The sequence below is a fragment of the Idiotropiscis lumnitzeri genome, chromosome 4 (genome assembly GCF_059441095.1).
Source record: "Idiotropiscis lumnitzeri isolate Australia: NSW breed Sydney's pygmy pipehorse chromosome 4, RoL_Ilum_1.0, whole genome shotgun sequence".
Lineage (NCBI taxonomy): Eukaryota > Metazoa > Chordata > Actinopteri > Syngnathiformes > Syngnathidae > Idiotropiscis > Idiotropiscis lumnitzeri.
Window position 1 is genome coordinate 28,567,104 of NC_142394.1, and position 18,298 is coordinate 28,585,401.

An 18,298-nucleotide genomic window follows, 5' to 3' on the forward strand; every position below is an offset into this window, starting at 1 on the left:
GACGCGGTCGACGCGCCTATGGCTTGCTTCCGAGCACAGACGCGAAACTCGCGATGGCCTTCATCAATTCATTCAAATCGCGCTTTTGTCTAAACTCACCAAAGCTGCACAGCGGCGAAGTCGCTGCTGCGCTCTCCGTCCCGGGCAGTTGCGCTTCAACTCTGCAGCGCTGCCCCGCCAGCCGGGAGAGGAGGGGCCAAGTTGGCCAACACTTGTCATTCGCGAGCAACCACCAGCGCTTCTCCTGCAAGACTTTTTTGATTGCTTCTTCAACAGGAACCCACGCACATTCAACAATGTCTCCAGACATGCACGCAACCTTCCTGTCGGGGATTGAAAACACATGATCGTATTATTAAGGGTGCAAGAAGTTCAAATTTCCCAATAAAGTGCATTTGACAAAATATTACAAAAATGGCAATGTTTGTCTAGATGTCTGGTGGTGGAAAACCTGTACTTGGGTATGTTTTGGGGCAGTTTTGCTATTCCTGGGGTAGTTTTAGACTTTTTGTGAAAAACGGAGTTCAACATGGATCTGTCCTTGTGGTCTCTGAATTTTGACCTAAAATATTCAGTTTTAATTGCAGCATGCCATTTAATGTACCAACATGCGACTTTGACGATAAAAGACTACTTACCTCTGGGATGTCTTTTTAAGTCAAATTCTGTTATTCTGTCTGTGTTTGTGTGTGTGTTGGGGGGTGTTTAGGCTGTCAATTTAGTCTGCAATTGTTGCAGAGGGTAAGCAAATGTCATTCATTTAGATTTCATATCCTCATTAATGCACCGTTCAAAAAATGATCTCCCATTAAAGCGCATGACACAAAATGTAATCAAAATAGAAAAGGTTTCCGTAAGTGTTTGAATCGTTTTGAATGATGAGGGTCCACATGGGCCTTACCCCGGGTTTCTTACATTTGGTACTTTGACCTATAAAGTTCTAGATACAATGTGGCGTTCGAAATCCAGACAGAACAATCATCATTACGATGTCTTTTTGTTTCCGGGATGTCGCCCGAGACTAGGCCGATTTTTTTTTTAAGTCGAATTTGTGGGATAAAACATTTGGAATTAGTTGGTGGCCTGCAACTGTTGCAGGTAGTAAAACATGTCAGTAATTTCGTTTTCTAAATTGTAATACAATCTTAATCTCTGGTCTTCTCCATGCACGCCATCTGGTTGTTTTAAGTGAATATTTAATGTGCAATAACGTGGGAGGAAAGCAACATGTCGGGGCGTATATGAAAAATAAACGTTTCATTCGAGTCTTCGTTTTGTGCAGCCTGAGGCGTGGGTAGGCGCGCACGCGAAAGGCACTACACGCTATATCCGTCCGCCATTGCCGAGTCCAAACTAAGTGGCACTACTTTGCCACTCTAAAATAAGCAAAAAAAACTGAGTATATCGTAACTATAATAAAATTAGGAGTTTTGTTTTAAGATTTTTTTTCCCAAAACAGTTGACTTGAAAGCGTAATTCAACACGAGACTATTTGAGGAGGCGTCATCTCGGAGTGAAGGTGCGAGTGGCTAGTATCAGTGCGCACTTCGAGTGGGAAGTAGATCCGGCTGGGGCAGGTTCTGGAGCGAAATCAGAGAGGGGGACCAGAGGCGCACGGTACTGCAGCCAGGACCACTTTGGAGCTTCTGCAACCACAAGCACGGCGACAGGAGAACCAACCGAGCGCCTCAGTGTTTCGCGTTCTTAACGCAGAGCAAGACGCGCGCCAAAAAATAAAAAATAAATAAGTGGAGCGAAGAGACGCGCGGCGATGACACGCCAGTAGCGAGGCACAGATTTCTAAGTCCCGACGCGAGCGGATCCTGTTCGAGTCCCCCGCGTACTCGTCCAAGATGAGCAACGAGGCGAAGAGGCTGTCACGACTCGCGGTGCCGTTGCTGCTGCTCGTCCTGTGCGCCGCCGTGCAGCGGACAGACTCGGCGGTAAGTTGCGCTTCTTTCCCCGGCCATACGATCACTCAAAGTCCAGCGGAGAGCCGCGGAGGAGCAGCGGAATGGTGCAGCCTTGGCCCGGACACCAGCGGCTCTCCCTCGGACACGTTTATAAATAGAGCGTCTGCTTTGCAACAAGTGTAACTATACTCGCCGTAACTCCAGTTTTGTGACGTTTATGTCCGCATTTTGTCCCGATTACCTGGAACAAAACAGCGCATGTACATTTTGATTTGGTTTTAGTCTTTCCTTGCCTTTAAATGCAATTAATTTAATGCATTTGCAACAACATGGAAATTGATTTTCGAGTTCTGGACATGACTTGATGTGCAGAATTATGACATTGTCAAAATCACATTGCAGCAGGAATATTTTAGAAAGACACTCGTGCGTGTTTGTGCACACTTTTCTTGTTTATCACCCCCCTCCACACACACGCACATACGACACCCCCCTATGCAGCAGTTTTTTAACATTACCTCTATCATGCACCAGCCTCATGTAATATCCCAACATTAGCTGAATATTAATGCTCATGCATAATTCATAAGGCGTGAATACCGATACGCAGAGGGCCACGCCCCCGCAACTTCAAGCAGGCGTGTCCACGAAGGGCTTGCAAACTTTTTTTTTTTTTAACAAGAGGCACAAGAGAAACCTCCTCAGCAACGCCGTTCCGCCGTTCCGCCTATGGACTGTCAACATATAGTTGTAAAGGCACAAATTGAGGCTTGAGCGCTGCAATAAGCATGAAAAGATCACGCAATAATTATAGTAGGAAAATGAACAAATGTTCCCAGAAATGATCGATTTAGTTGGGAAAGACGACAAGACATTAACACGGAAAGCGGAGATGAAGTTTAGACATCTGACTATATTTTAATAACATCAGTGCTCAAAAGTGAGATAAAGATGCGTGGAAGAAAATAGACGTTAAATGTCGTTTTGTGCTTGCGTTTAACCTAAATGGCTATGTGAGGAATTTTTTGGGGGTGGACATATAAAAGACGCAAAAGAAGTGACCCAAACATCAAAATCTTATGTTGAATGTACAAGTGTAAAAATAATATCTGCCCTATAACGCTTCCAACCTCATGCCCAATTATATTACTTCCTGTGAGCTCACTGAGACCACCTAGTGGAGCCTTGTGTGTATGACAGGATTCTTTCGCATTTTCCATCTTCAGAGGGGTATGTATGTGGGTGTGTGTGTGTGCGTGCGTGTGTGTAGACGGAAGTAGTCATGAACCTTTAAACATACAGACGTGCAAACGGCAAGATCGGGCTTAAAACGGAGCTTCAAATCCAACCGCGTGTGTGCGCGTGTGCAGAGCATCAATCCTCGCACAGATATGAATCTCCTCTCAGCCAGGTGAGGGAGTTCAACAGTAACGCATACCTGGACATTTCCTTTGAACTTGGCATGCTGTGCAAACCACAAACACACAATTAATTTGAGGCCTGCCGTCTTGTGCACACACACACACACAGACACACACGTCACCTGACCCACCCTGCCGAGCTTTGGTAGCCATAACAGCCTCAGGTTGTGACATCATGTTTCAACCGAATCCCTCTTTTCTACCTCTGTCTCGCTCGCTTCTTTCATGATAGCCTGCAACAGAAAAAAATTATCGTAAAATGCTCATGTTGTTAATTTGGAGTAATTGGCAGGCAAGAGGTCAAGGCTCAGCGTTCACATCACCTGAGATTGTTAGGTTTAGAGTAGAAAGTTATAACAATTGGTAAAAAGAAATGAACAAAGACATACAGAAATTGTGTTTATGTTCAAATCAAGGCAAAGGTTATAATAAGTGCCACGGCGGTGCAAAAGAACAGAAGATGGCGCAAGAAGTCGCAAGTAGCCAAAAGTCAACGAGAGCCAACGGCAAATGTTTAGACAACTAATTAGCTCCTCTTCACGACGTCCTACTTTCAAAAAGCAATTCAGGGTTGACACTTCACACTCCATTTTAGGAACGATTAGAATGTTTCGTTGCAAATGATCGACTCCGGTTTCATTTCAACCTTCTTGTCGCAGACGTTTTGCGAGCTGTTCGGAAGCTAAATAAGGTAACCTCAGGACATTTAGGACTTGTTTTTATTGTCAAAGGTTGTACAAGTGCGTATGTGACCGGTGAGTGCGTTTCCAGGCATTGGCTAGAACCTCGGAGGGGGAACACGACGGCCTCATGTTTTGCCCTCGGTGGTGATTCAGATTGAGGATTTTTGCCATTTCGCAAAACGCTTTTGTGTGCTTTCATGTTTTGAGGCCAGGCTGATGAGAAAATCAGACATCTGGACCGAGATGCTGTTGATTAATGGGCGACTTCGATTTTTGGCAACCTGGTCGTTGATCAGGAATCAACTTGCAGGAGAAGACAAACGAAATGCGTTGTTTGAATGTAAACGTAAGGTCGGAGGTCAGACTCGTTCCGATTCATGTCGTGGCCGCGAGCCAGCGGGCTACAGCGCAACTCTACCTACACAAAACAGACCCACTGTCGGATTTCTTCCTTCCTGCGAGCGTCCCTTCCGTTCAGATCGGGCCAAAGGCGGCGCCCTGGGACAAATAAGTTCACAAAAACAGATACTTTGCTTAAGGAATCAGAAAGGAAAATATAATAAAGCTCAGCGGAAGGCAAGTTATTGTGAGCAAGTCCTCACAGAAGCTTGCAAAGTTTGCGGGGCAGAAGATGGAATATTTCATGGCATGTTTTCCGACAAGCGAGCCGCTTTATTGTTTTGCATTCTTTCGACTTGAGGTGAGGAAAGCGGAGTCGGTGGAATCCCGTCTAAGATCAGAGGGGTGACTTCGATGTAAAGACGTCTCACTTCCATCCTCAAACAGAAGCGCGACACCTGAATAAAATCCCACCACACAAGTTGATTTCCTAACACGGTTCCCCAGATGCGTGACATTTTTTTTTTCAACCTAAAATGCAGATTTTGGAAGCTCATAATCTGGCCACTTCGAGATATGCTGGACGATAAATCGTGTTCTGGGCCTCTATCGGCGCATCTCACATGAGCCAGTGCAGCCCCTCAGACAGAGAGATGGCGAGGGAAGATAGGCCGCATGGCACTTGGCCCCTCCCCCCAAGAGTGCACGCTTCTTGGCTATCTGCAGATGGATGAATGAAGCCATCGGAGATGCTTGACAGAAGCAAAGAAGCTGTTTTGACTGGCGAGGAGGACCCCCAAAAAGGAGGCCATCTGGTTCTGACTATTTTCCCCTGCGTGCTCACTCGCTTCCACCTGTTATTCCCATTTTGTTGGAATCTTCTTTGGAGCTCAGCCCTCCCCACAAGATGTTTGCTATGAGCCACCTTCCTTAACCTTGAGGTTTTTGGAGGATGTGGTTTGCCAGATTAAGCTATCCGACTCCCACTTTGACTCTGTTCTTCCTCATTTCTTTAAGGAGGTCCTCCCGAGTGTTGGTCAATCGGTTTTGGCCATCATCAACTGCAGTCTGCATTCTGGTGTAGTCCGCCAACATTTTAAACATGTGGGGTGCTTGGTTTCAGAAACCTGGTCGTGATCAAGGTGCGTGGTCAGATTTAAGACCCATTTTATCTAAACAATTCTGGAAAAAGCAGAGCAGACTCTAAAATCTTTTTGGGATGTCGTGGAGGTTTTGCAGTCAGGTTTCTGTTGATCCTGTATTTTGTTGGCTCATCTGCGACACCTGGTGAGCATCAGTGGTAGCGCTCTCGAGTGGTTTAGAAACTACATGGGAGCCAGGACTTTCGTCTTAGCTGTGGTTGATCTAAGTTCCACTCCCACTTTCGCACGGTGTTCCACAGGGTTCAATTTTGAGTACCCTGTTTTTTTCATTGGGATTTCTGCCTCTGGGTTCCATTTTAAGAAATGGTGGTGGTAATTACTCTTCCCGGCTATGCAGATGACTGTCAGATCTCTGCCCCTCTAAGCAAAGCAAAAAGGATGCCATCGCCTCAAGGTCTGATAAATTGATGAAGGCGTGTCTTCAGATTTGTGTTGGCGCAAATCATGTTCCGGTTGTGTGGACTTGGTTAATCCCAGGTCAGTGTGGCAGCTGGAATGTGACTAAGCTGAGGATAAGGGGTAAGGCATCCAGTTTGTGTCGTGCGATGCGGCGGATTCTCGCGCTTTGCTTTCCTTTCACGTTCTTGCCCGTGTTTTTCCACCTTTATTGTCAATAAAGTGCATCTCCGTGGGGGAAATTGGAAAAAAGTCAAGCTGGCTGCTTTGTGCGAGCGTGTCTGCGCTGAATGTGGCGCATTCCAGGCCTCTGCTACACAAACAGCACCCCCGCCGCCCGCGACGGCGGGAAATCAAACATCTGTTGCAGCAGTGAGCGCGAGAGCGAAGGATGGCGACGGACGGACAGCTGACTATGGAAGAAGCAGCAGCAACGGGAGAATTACATAAAAACAAGACGGGATCGTCTTTTGGACTAATGTAAAATAATATCTCAGACAAAAAATAAATAGTTGCCTTGAGATACTGGACCTGACTTAGGACTTTTCCAAGATATGAGCCAACATCCGTCCGACATTTTCATGTCCAAATTTGAGATACAAGTGCCACATTGTGGCAGCGAACAAAGAGATTTATACAAATTAAACTCACGCGACTGGTTAGCACTTGGCGGCATGTCGGTCGACTGCTCAGCATGATGGCCTCACAGTTCAGAAGTCGTGGGTTCGATTCCGACTTCGGCCTTCCTGTGTGGAGTTTGCATGTTCTCCCCGAGCCGGCGTGGGTTTCCTCCGGGTACTCCGGTTTTCTCCCACATTCCAAAAACATGCATGGTGGGCTAATTGACCACTCGAGATTGTCCCTAGTTGTGATTGTGATTCTTCGTCTATGTGTGCCCTGCGATTGGCCGGCAACCATTTCAGGGTGTCGAACTGCGAGTATGCGGGGTCCACCACGACCAGAAGTCAACCAGAATTCTGCTCCTTTTGCACTGGCCAGCGCAACATCAGGTCATTTAAACATGCCGTTTGCCCCACCGAGCTTCACTTGTGCTCAAAAGGAGTCGGTGTTGCTGAGGTTTTTCAGGTGCCAGGCAGGCCAGGAACCTGCCGTGACCTGCCCCTTCACAAGATCTCGTCACGGAAACTGACAAGCGAGCGAGAGCATGTCTGGCTCAACACCTCAAAGCATTTGCCAGGAGAGACATCTAATACGTCTACTAAATCATCCAAATGAGGCGATAAATGGAGCGATAAGCTTTAATTAAATATAAATAAATCGGAAAACATCACCTACGCTCATTGAACTCTTGCGACGACAAGGTTGAATGGGAGCAAAGATTGACATTCTAATTGGACTGAACTATTTATTAAATCAACGTCCGCATTGTTTCATGAAACATGAAAAATTGAAGTGATCAAGCCACAGATTTGGTTGCATAATTGTTGTAATCTGATTTATGACTTATTGACTTAGTACGCGCCACACTTGTTTTGTAGAATTTTGCGAGGTTGTCATCGCGAATGCTTAAAGGACTGCAAGTCAAATTAGATTTCAGGAATGCGCAACTTCAATTTTGGAGGGGGGCCAACTGTGCTATTGCGTTTTTTCCGCCGTAATACAATAAAGTGTAATTGCACATCCACTCCAGTAGTTGGCAGTGGCGCTCTTGTTGCCCATTCTGCGAAGCGAGTATTAACTCTACGGTGTACATTTGTTTTGCAACGAAAATCCTTTTTTTTTTGATAGTGGCAGCAGAGTGTGGGTGGTGGGGTGGGGGGGACGAATTGTTTTCTTCCTGCTAGGGGGAGTATAAAATATTTGAGAAGCACCATCTTAACCCAACAACAAAAGATTTGAGGCAAACAACAAAATAAACACATACTGTAATTTTTTTTCCCAGTGCAATTGACTCATGTGTAAAAAAAAAAAACAACACACACACACAATATAAGCACAGCACAAAACTGTTGAATATGAAACCACCATATTATTGAGGCACTCGTTTGTTCAGCATATCATTCCCAAAAAAGCCTCTAGTGCTGCTTCCATCTAGTGGAGATTGGTGATATTGCAACTTAAAGGGCGGCTCACTCCCGATCAAACTCTTGTTCCCTTCCTCACTAGTATTTGAAAACGGCGCTCAAAGGGGGCGTTGCCATTGGGCTTGCGACGGAGCGAGGGGGCTAAACTACGACCTTAATCATTGTTATACTACGACAAGCTATGCTAAATAAACCAACCAAATGCTATGCTAATAAATCACGAACATGAAAATCGATTTAAAGATGTTATTTTTCCAACTCCAACTCGTTACAGAGGCGTGTACGAGACTTAGCCTCAGTGATTTCCTGCTAGTCCAATCAGAGAACAGAAAGCCAAATTCATATGCAGTGCAGTGTTTAACTTGAAGATGGCTCCACACAGACAGTTTCTGCCCCAAATTCAAAAAATTTCAACAAAAATGTCCAAATAATGAGCAGGACATGTTGACAGCATTAGTAGACAACTAATGGAGCTTATCAGGAAATAGTTGCATTTTTTTTCAAATAATCGCATATTAAATTGCAATAAAAAGATAAATCGCAATGAGATTGTTTCAAAATGGTTCAGCCTCACGTCCAAATCTCCCGTCAACTTTGCATTCCTGATGAGAGCTTCTTGCTAAACCCAAAAAGTATTTGTCCCACATTCTCCCAGGAAAACACGCTTATCTTGTTATGTCTACAACTGCTGCTCTCGGGTAAATGTTAAGATTAGTCCCCAGCTCATCTAAACAGATTTTATACACTCTGAGCAGAGCAGAGTAGAATGTGGTTGACTTAATGCCCCTTAGGATGTTTCAATTTCTCTCATGACGACTTTGGACGCATATGTTTCCATCTTTTTAGCTGTTCCTTCTAGCTAACCCCGCGGCGACACGCTTTCAACCTTATCCCCCTAACTCTGATTTCACGCTGCGCCGCCGCTCTCTGCATGTGTTGCGAGAGCACGCCGCCGTCAAGTTCAAACCTGTGCGAGACAGGGCCGGGCCCCGACGGGATTGATATCATGGAATTACAACGCAGCCCCTCCAAATAACACCCGAACGTCCACCACGCCCTTCGTCTTCGGAAGGTGCTACACGTGACGACGTCTGCCGCGAGGAATGGCGACGGTTATGGCGAATACATTTGTCGGAAAGGCAAAGAAAGAAATAGCATTTAGTTAGCCTGATTGCGGCTCACCATTGGCTTATTATTTATTTATTTATTTGAACTCCAGCGTTAGTAAAATGAAATGGACTTTTTGACGTACATACCCGTCAATGGCAGTGAATGAGTTAATAATGCTTAGATTCCACAAGGTGGCGCCAAAGCCCCGGAAAAAAGAGAAGGAAATAATTGAAGGCGTCAAGTTAAAATTTTAACAAAGAGTCAATAAAAGCCAGCCAACAACGCAACACTGACAAATCCCCAAGTCCAAATTGCGCCAGAACTCCGCTCAACAGACAATGAATTTGCCTGCTAATTTGGTTTAGGTCTTACTTGGAGGAAAGGAGTTACTTTGTGACCATTTGAAGTTTCAAATGTGACTGAATGGCAATGACATGTGGGGTCCCTCAAGGGTCAGTTCTAGGACCCCCTTCTGTTCAGTCTGTTCATGTTAACTTTGGGTCAGATACTTCAGACCGCCAGTGTTGGCGATCACAATGATGCAAATGCAACACAGCTACATCTATCAATGACCCCCGAACGACAGCAGTTCATTTAACGTATTATCCGTCGATGGGCACTTGACCCCATTTTGCCAGTCCGTTGTGTGTTCTCTGCCTGTCTCAAAAGACAGTTTCGTCGAGAAGAACCAATTCCCGGGAAATTCCTGGTGGAGCACGGTGACACGATCACACACGTGCAAGTGGTGGAAAAGGGGGGGGGGGGGGGGGATATAAGCTTTGTCAGTAGGGGTCTTCCTCTTCTAGTCAAAACACACTCACATTTTTGGGCCGAAGGGGAGGAGGAGGAGGGGGGGGGGGGGGTATTTGCTTTGGTCGCCTCCGTCGAGGCGTCGTCACCTTCAAGTAGTCAAAGTCCAGCGGCGATGAAAGGGATCAAGGCAACGGCTCGGAGCCCGGAGCACCAGCCTTGGGATAAATATACACGCTGATACGTACCACATGGACACACAAACACACACACTTAATGAGCCAATTGCACTCCTCTTAAGTGTTCCCAGAGCGACACTATGTCACAGTTCAAAGTTCGCGCCCTCTGTGTTTTATCGCATTTTTTTTTTTTTAAGGTTTTTACCATACATAGACATGTAAGACTTTACAGATCACACAGAGCAGAGAGAATGTTTGTATGTGTTGCCGCTCCATGAGTGTTAACGTAGCTATTAGTTAATTGCCATTAGCATATCTATGGCGTTTCGCAAAATATGTTAGTGTTGAGATAGTCGACTTTTGTTGGATAAAATGAACATTTTGGTATTCCAACACACAATGTTGAGTAGTTTTTTGTTTTGTGTGTGTGTCAGTTTTACAGCAAAATTCAATGTTGAAGCACACATGCAATGTCTTCTTAGTTGGAGTACGGTGCGAGCGAGTGCGAGAGCGAGGGAATACGCTAAAAAGCATGTTTTGATACAGTTATTCTGAACAGGCAGCAGAGGTAAATGCAAAGAAAATTTACATCTAAAACATTAAATGCAATTCAGCATACAGTATTGAAATGAAACTTGGAACGACACATGCAGCCTGATTGCACTTTTTTTTTAATCCAGCACAGTACTTTTTTTTACTTTTCAACTGCAGTACAATATTTTAGTGCAGTTAAGTTGTACGTAACTTTTGATAAATTTGAATTAATTCGGTACAATTTTTCTTTAACTAGAATGTGTTTTAATTAAATTTTAGGTTTTTAAATGTAAAGAGGCTTACAATTATAAATACATATATATATATATATATATATATATATATATATATATATATATATATATATATATATATATATATATATATATATATATATATATATATATATATATATAAGTAATAAAGCACTTTTTGATTTTTGACAATTCAGGCCTACTGCATTTTAAGGTTGTCATTACCGTGGTTCTTGTAAAGCAACATATTTTGTTTTACGTGTTGTAAACAAAAAAAAAAGTAAAAAAAAATATAGTTTGAAAGTATTTTAAACATGAGTGGTTAGTATTGCTGCTCAAATGAGTGGGACACTGATGATGTCATGTGTTGCTAGGTAGAAAATATGTGGCAGGCAAATCATTCATTTCTTATTTTTTCCCAATGCAAATTAGAATGCCTGGATTTATTTTGTGACATGCAAGCATTGTGTAGGTATATTGCGCCTTGCGCGTGTGTGTGTGTGTGTGTGTGTTTACCGGGGGAGGGCGGTGGCATCTAATCATCAGTCTCTGATGAGTGGGGGAATTCCAGTCTCGCCAGTCTAATCCCACCGGTGAACGCTTGTCTTCCAAATTCACCTTCCTCCTACTCATCCTCAACTCCCGTTTTGTTGAATGAAAGAGCGCCACCTGACGGGCACATTGGGGAATTTCAATTTCTTTCAGCCTTTGAGGGAACATGTCACACTTGTGAAAAAAAAAAATCAGGGAGGGGAGAATCATTTTATGTCATCTGTCGACACGTATTCAAGGGCACTCACTTTTGTGACTTTTCGCATCACATCCTGATGTCGAAAAGGCAATTGTCAGTGCTGACTTTTTTTTTTATGGACTGTGCGCGGTGCCAAATAGCAGGCCGGTCTCGGCTTGTCAGGTGGGGCTGGCAGGAGCTCCGACTCCCCTCGGACCTGATGGCTTGGGCTGACTGGCAAGAACGGGGGCGAACGCAAAAGAACAGGAGGCAGCGAGAGTGAGCCAAAGGGAGGGAGTGAATATTTGCAGCTCAGTGACCTTTGCAAGTGGATTACACGGCCATTGACTCTAATATTTAGATTATTTAGCTCAGTTCAGGGCAGTTCACATCGACGGCTATAACTACAAATCAACGGAAAGGTCCTTTTTAAAAAGTTAAAACTACATGACATCTGGCCACATATATGGAAAGCAAAGAATGAAAAATCCCAAAAATCAAAACCTCATTAATGTATCTACTTGACAGTCTGACAATTTTGTACATTTGAAGTAGAATTTTAGGCGTTGGTGCAATATTCCAATAATCTGCCTTTGGGAAAGTTCATCAACAAATATTTGAGGTGTTGTTCTCATTTCACATTTTTAAACAATTGTTTCGCCAAGAGGCACACCTTTTTTGTCTTTGTCTGGTGCAGACATTCGCTGATGTGTTGACACAAGGCTGGCAAGGCTCCACTGCACACAGGTGCGCGGACCAGGAAGCACGACGAGTAAACATGTACAAGAAAAGACCCAGGCGTGACATCATGGTCAAAGTTCATGCGTGCGATTTAACAGGAAATTAGAAAGGAAAATGGCATTCTATAAGCGAGGTAGAAAGTGGGCCTTCTAAAATGGTTTTACAATCCGGAATGACGCACAAAAACGTGCGAGTGGGAGTCCCGCCATTGGAGCGCAGACTGCATTGAGCTGAAGCAGACCAGAGACTAATCTGGAGATCCAGGCCTTGTAAAAACACGCCCATAGGCATGCACACACAAACACACACACACTCACACACTTGACTACCCATTTGCAAATGTATTGAGACGTGTGCAACAAACTCTGACCCATACGACACGTTTTCTGTTTCCTGCCAAGACGTTGCATGCCCTACCATTGATCTTAAACTTTCTACCCACCGGTTCATTTTTTTTCTTTCACTTGCTCTGCGATGCCCAGCTTGCATGGGACCGAGTCAGCAAGCATGGGAAAACCTGCCGCATCCCCCTTGTCTTTTTCTCAGCTTCCTCCCCCACCAAACAAATCGCCTCACTCGTTATATATTGGTTGCGCTAGCTGAGAGGAATTGTGGGAGTCTGTTTTATTTACAGACCACTATGACATTCATAATACATGAGGTGGCTGTTTTCTTCATGACCTTGCACCTGTTGTCTCATCATCAAGCAAACCTGCAGAACTCCCTCAATTTTCTCTGGGAAGAAATGTTGTTCTCTTGTACAGTTGTGAGGGAAAAATGTATGTGAAGCCGCAGGAATTAGAGATAAAAGATCATCTAGGTCACAAAGATTTTATGAAACTAACACGACATGGAAAACTGAACACCGATTCACACAAATTTGGACCGTTCCTCGTTTCAAAATGGTTTCAATTCAGGAATATTCCTGCAATGTTTGGCGTGAATCGTTGTGTTCAATAAAAATAGGGAAATGCAATTGTTTGGGGGATTTTTAGTACTTAAATGGAGTTCAGATCGCAATTTATGACCCATTTATTCCGAAATCCAGGTTATTTTAAAAGGGTTCGCATGCGCTCACGCCCGTTTGTTGAAATAAAGCAATGCAAGGGCCCCCTCGTGTGGCGTAGATGAGTAGCGGTTTACATACAATGCCGTTTTTGACCATTGAATGCTGTTCCAGTCGTATTTAAAAAAAATATTTTGGATTGTGAGCTCAACATATGACAAAAGATAAAAATAAATAAATAAAAAATGACAGCACATGGTTTGAAGGTACAGGTCTGTCTTATGCAAATTAGCCATTGGCACGACTTTGACCATTTGTTAACAAGAATTCTGTAAAAGAATGAAATATTTAAGTATGACAAATGTTACGAGAGCGCTTCAGTAGAACACATTTCAGATCATTTGACATGGTTGTGCAGAGTGAGCGCGCCTATGCTAGTGATTGCTAGCACAACGTGTTCTTGTGGTGGTTATCAGAAACACCGACGCATATTCTCACGGTTTTCCAATACATTTTCACAAGTGTAAAAGAGAGTGAACGATTGTTGCACTTGTGGGGAGTTAGAGAGAAGTTATCAGTTGTCACAGCGTTTAAAATCATGGAAACTAGCCTCTTTTCGCATTAGCTAAATGGCTATCTTCAAGACGCAACAATATATTGTTTAATGTTTACAGTTACATAATTTGAAGGTTTGTGGAGGGATGTGTGTGCGTGTGTGTGTGGGGGTCGGTGTGTGTGTGTGTGTATTAGTTTAAATTAGGCTCCTCACAGAAACATTTACTTAGTTCAATTTCACATAATTTCCCAACAGAATTCAAGCATGTCACAACACAATTGCGTGTGCATTTAATTTCATCATGACTTTCAATTTTTTTTTTTTACCTGGTAAATTAAGATCCATCGCTTTTGTCCAACAGGCTTGCCATGGATGTGCAGGATCCAAATGTGACTGCAGTGGAGTCAAAGGAGCAAAGGTACAGTTGATGTTCTTTATTTGTTCATCGATCCATCCGTTGTCTTCTCCACACAAGGGTTGCGGGCCTTCTGAAGCAGTAGGCGGGGTACACCCTAAATTGGTTGCCAGCCAATCACAGGGCACAGACAGACATAAACATGGTAATTAATGTTTGAATAATAATCAGTCATCCATGTTCATTCTGCTCGTTGGTGCGCAGGGTGAGAGAGGTTTCCCAGGTCTCACCGGACAACCAGGTGTGCCGGGATTCCCAGGACCTGAAGGGCCAATCGGATCCCGAGGAGAGAAGGTCAGTGGAGGGGGACGTTTGCACAGTCATTATTTTAAATCAAATGATTGTTTTCATAGGAGTTATCATTCAAATATGTGTTTTGCACTGTTGCGTCTTTCAGGGTAGTGATGGACCTATGGGCTTGGGTGGCCCAAAAGGAATAAGAGTGAGTTGCATTATTTTCACCTCACAGTACTGTATTATACGTAAATGTGTACTGGATTGGATTTAGTCGGTTTTAACAAATGGTCAAGTGGTTGTAGTTCCCCACTTTTCCAGCAGATGTCGCTATTTCCATATTTGTCAAATGGTGTCGCTTTTATGTTCATGGCTTATTTGTGTTATGCCTTCTTTAGGGACCTTCTGGATTGCCAGGATTTCCAGGAACACCAGGACTTCCAGTGAGTTTTCATGATTTGAACCACAGTTTAAATAATTTGCTGTTGTTCTTGTCATTTTAATATGTTCTTTCTTACTGTCTCTTCCTTAGGGTCTTCCAGGGCAGGACGGAGCTCCAGGCCCAAGAGGAACACCCGGATGCAATGGGACAAAAGTATGTGTAGGACAAAGACTGGAAATTTAAGAGCTTTAATCCGAACATTTACATTGTCATGCATTTGTTTTCCCTTCTTTTGACTAGGGCGAAATCGGTTTCCCGGGGCTATCTGGAATTCCAGGACAGCAAGGACTGCCGGTTAGTCTAGGAAAGAACTTGACCATTCTCTGACTCTCCAGCACCTTGATCCGGGAATACATTAATTCAAATGTCTGATCATCTTCTTCCATAGGGTCCACCGGGTCTTCCTGGACAGAAGGTGTGTGCTTTGAATTGTGTCGGGGGACTCACTAATAAAGAACCAAACTCTTATGCAAAACAAAAACCTGTTTGATTACACATTCACAGGGCGATCCTGGTGACGTGATCTCTACTAATCGCTTTGGCGAGAAAGGAGCTGTAGGATATCCTGGACTGCCAGGAGTTCCTGTGAGTCTGTTTTTGTATTCTTCATAAATATATTTGGAAAATCCAGAGAAGAACTTTGAATGTTTCACCATATCTTCTTTTCATGCTTGGAAACATCCTAGGGTCCTGCAGGACCTGCCGGGTACCAAGGTCCAATCGGCCCCCCAGGACAGAGAGGCTTTGAGGTAACAGAAGTCTCTTAGTCACTCAATGTGTTCTAACTGCTTTAAGCTAACACCATCGTTTTGTGGCAGGGTCGACCAGGTCCTCCTGGTCCTCCTGGACCTAAGGTGAGGTTGTTTTTTTCTTTTATTTCAATGACGGTTAGGTTCAAAGATACGATAGGCACCATGCTCATGGCAATGCTTCTTTTCCTGCTCCAACAGGGAAACATGGGACTGAACTTCCAGGGACCCAAAGGAGAGAAGGTACTGCACCAAAGCCAGGATGTGCAGCTTGCCAACTTTTCCTTGCTTGATCTTATTTTGTACAAATTTGATTGTGAACACAGGGTGAACCTGGATTATCGGGACCTGCTGGACCGCCAGGGCAAGTCGGGGAACAGAAGAGGCCAACTGAGACGGAGATTCAAAGAGGAGACAAGGTAAAGCTGCCTGAGATACAATTTGTCAATTAGTATGATTGAATAACCCCCTTCCTAACTATATAAAGTGACCCCGCCCCCTTTTATTGAGGGGATAAATAGCAGACCCACACGCAAAAGGAGACAATCTGTAATTTTGAGAGACCATAGATATTAGGGCTGGGGGTAAAATGTCGTTTTGCGATGTATTGCGATACTTTTTGTGCCGATGCCAAGTATCGATACTTTCAACACAATGTTGAGCTCTGTGATTGGAGTTTTTTTTTTCCTAGATTGTGTTCCTGTGTGTCAGGAAAAGTTACTGGAACAGTTTATGCACTTTTCAGTCGTGAAAATTGTATCACTGTCAAATGGCATACAAGTTAAAAATGTGGGAACACTTGCCTCTGTTTTGAATTTATATTTTAAGATTAATACTTTATAATATTTAAAAGTCGCAATACAAGTTGGATTGCCACCCAGGTATCGGGATCCGTATCAGATTGTGACGAAAGTGTATCGTCCCAGCCCTAATATGTACGTGTGTATAGGTGTGTGTGTGTTTTGTCAGATTTACAGTCATCGTCATAAAGACTAATAGCTTAATGCTAACAACCAAGGTGTGTACAAAAGAAATCCAAAACAATTATCACAAGTTTTCCACTTCAAATATTCCCCTTGAAGTCCAACACACTTTTCCAGCCTTCTCTGGCACACCTCTGTCATCTCCATTATGATGTCATCCAGGTCTTCATAATGGATCCCCTCGATCCTTACTAAGCAGGATTTTTTTTTAATTCACATAGAGACCGATGAGGTGAGTTGGGAGTTTGCACCCACATGATGTTCTCGTCAGCCAGGAAGTGTCAGATGCTAAAGGCATTGTGAGCAGGCATGATGAAGTTGTCCTGCCACAACTCCCACGTCTTCTCACTGCTCTTGCTCACTTTGGAGACGTGCCAGTTGATCATCTGGCCCTCGGGCAAGAACTCACAGTGGATGATACCTCTCACATCCACAAGTGGCACCAACATGACTTTGGACTTAGACTATCTAGCTTTCTTGGGCCATGGTGATGTCACACTCTTCCACTGAAGGCTCTGGCTTTCGGCTGTACACAACGATCCATGACTCATCACTGGTAATGACTCTTTCAAGGAACTCAAGTCTCATTTGTCTCATCAACCCTTCCGGTTGTATACTCTAGGGAAATTGGACCGTGAAAGGCAAACTTCGGGGTGGTAGCTAATGTTTGACATATACTATCTGTGACAACCAGTTGGAAGTTTGGAAGTACTCATCTATCTCTTGTACTCTATTTTTATTTTGAAAGGGTGACCCAGGACTACCAGGCGCCCCAGGAGATTCCGGCTATCCAGGTCCCCCTGTAAGTCTCCGTCACCATTTGTAAATGGTTTTTATATAGTTTCTAAGAATGGCATTTGGGTCTCTAAGAAGCATTTTAAAACAATTGCAAAACTCGTGTTTTGTTGCCGACTGCAGGGTATCCCTGGTGGCCAGAAAGGAGAGAAGGGAGAACCGGGAGAGGCCGGCAAACGTGTGAGTTTCAAAGCCAAAACACACCTGGGGTGTACTAAACACAAAATCGGAATATAGTTTTTTTTTTCTTTCAGGGTAAACCAGGCAAAGATGGTGACCCTGGTCCACCAGGCTTCCTTGTGAGTACCGTCGTATTTCCTCAACACACTAAATGTCAAACCAAGGAAAATTTTTGAATGCTAGCTCTTCTTTCAGGGTCTCAAAGGAGAGTCAGGCCTGCCAGGTCCCGCTGGCAGGGACGGAGAGAGAGTAATTTCAATTATTTCATTAGCTAGATGATTAAACAGCACATGATGTCATGTAAAAGTTTGTGTAAAACTTACGCTATTTTTCCTTTCAAGGGTATGAAAGGTGAACGTGGATACCCAGGTGCTCCAGGAGTGGTGTGTATTCTATCTAACCTTGTTGTCATGCAAATAAGTAAAACCACTTGATCATGTAATTGTCCAGCCATATCAGATCTCCCGAATGGGATTTGGCTTGATTGTCTGTGTCCCATCAGGTTATTAGCGGGCAGACAGGAGCACAGGTGGGTCCAAAAGGCGAGCCTGGATTCCCTGGATCACCTGGCATTAAAGGAGACAGGGGGGCAACAGGTCAGTGGAAAGAAAAGGAAGAAAAGGAACAAAATAGGGAAAACTGGAATGGATTAATTCACTTGTCGTTTTGATTTTTTGTTA

General features: G+C 43.9%; 2 protein-coding genes and 1 long non-coding RNA gene across 6 annotated transcripts in view; 1 reads left to right on the forward strand and 2 right to left on the reverse strand.

Annotated features, from left to right (window-relative positions):
- The window catches only part of col4a6 (collagen, type IV, alpha 6), a 50,966-nt gene extending 50,674 nt beyond the window's left edge, over window positions 1-292 (reverse strand). For 2 of the 3 annotated variants that reach the window (XM_088294726.1, XM_088294724.1), the window contains exon 1: window positions 100-292. The gene's annotated coding sequence lies outside the window, so the exon portion shown is untranslated. The remainder of the gene's footprint in view (window positions 1-99) is intronic. The other variant, XM_088294725.1, reaches the window with a different exon arrangement.
- Window positions 293-1,566: 1,274 nt separating this feature from the next.
- Window positions 1,567-18,298, forward strand: part of col4a5 (collagen, type IV, alpha 5 (Alport syndrome)) — a 28,319-nt gene continuing 11,587 nt past the window's right edge. Inside the window, exons 1-19 of the mRNA XM_088294727.1 lie at window positions 1,567-1,943; window positions 14,182-14,238; window positions 14,440-14,529; window positions 14,633-14,677; window positions 14,868-14,912; window positions 15,002-15,064; window positions 15,152-15,205; window positions 15,300-15,326; window positions 15,416-15,496; window positions 15,598-15,660; window positions 15,730-15,765; window positions 15,862-15,903; window positions 15,987-16,079; window positions 17,392-17,445; window positions 17,562-17,618; window positions 17,693-17,737; window positions 17,814-17,867; window positions 17,960-18,001; window positions 18,121-18,214. Coding sequence (XP_088150853.1) covers window positions 1,854-1,943; window positions 14,182-14,238; window positions 14,440-14,529; window positions 14,633-14,677; window positions 14,868-14,912; window positions 15,002-15,064; window positions 15,152-15,205; window positions 15,300-15,326; window positions 15,416-15,496; window positions 15,598-15,660; window positions 15,730-15,765; window positions 15,862-15,903; window positions 15,987-16,079; window positions 17,392-17,445; window positions 17,562-17,618; window positions 17,693-17,737; window positions 17,814-17,867; window positions 17,960-18,001; window positions 18,121-18,214 — 1,132 coding nt within the window. The 5' untranslated portion in view covers window positions 1,567-1,853. The remainder of the gene's footprint in view (window positions 1,944-14,181; window positions 14,239-14,439; window positions 14,530-14,632; window positions 14,678-14,867; window positions 14,913-15,001; window positions 15,065-15,151; window positions 15,206-15,299; window positions 15,327-15,415; window positions 15,497-15,597; window positions 15,661-15,729; window positions 15,766-15,861; window positions 15,904-15,986; window positions 16,080-17,391; window positions 17,446-17,561; window positions 17,619-17,692; window positions 17,738-17,813; window positions 17,868-17,959; window positions 18,002-18,120; window positions 18,215-18,298) is intronic.
- Window positions 3,470-18,180, reverse strand: LOC148339043 (uncharacterized). Of its 2 annotated transcripts, none has more exons than XR_015842951.1 (4): window positions 17,942-18,180; window positions 14,147-14,332; window positions 11,304-11,456; window positions 3,470-3,567 (listed from the first exon to the last, which is right to left on the reverse strand). It is a non-coding gene; the product is annotated as an uncharacterized LOC148339043 (long non-coding RNA). The 2 variants fall into 2 exon arrangements; XR_015842950.1 differs by lacking the exon at window positions 3,470-3,567 and adding an exon at window positions 9,935-10,057.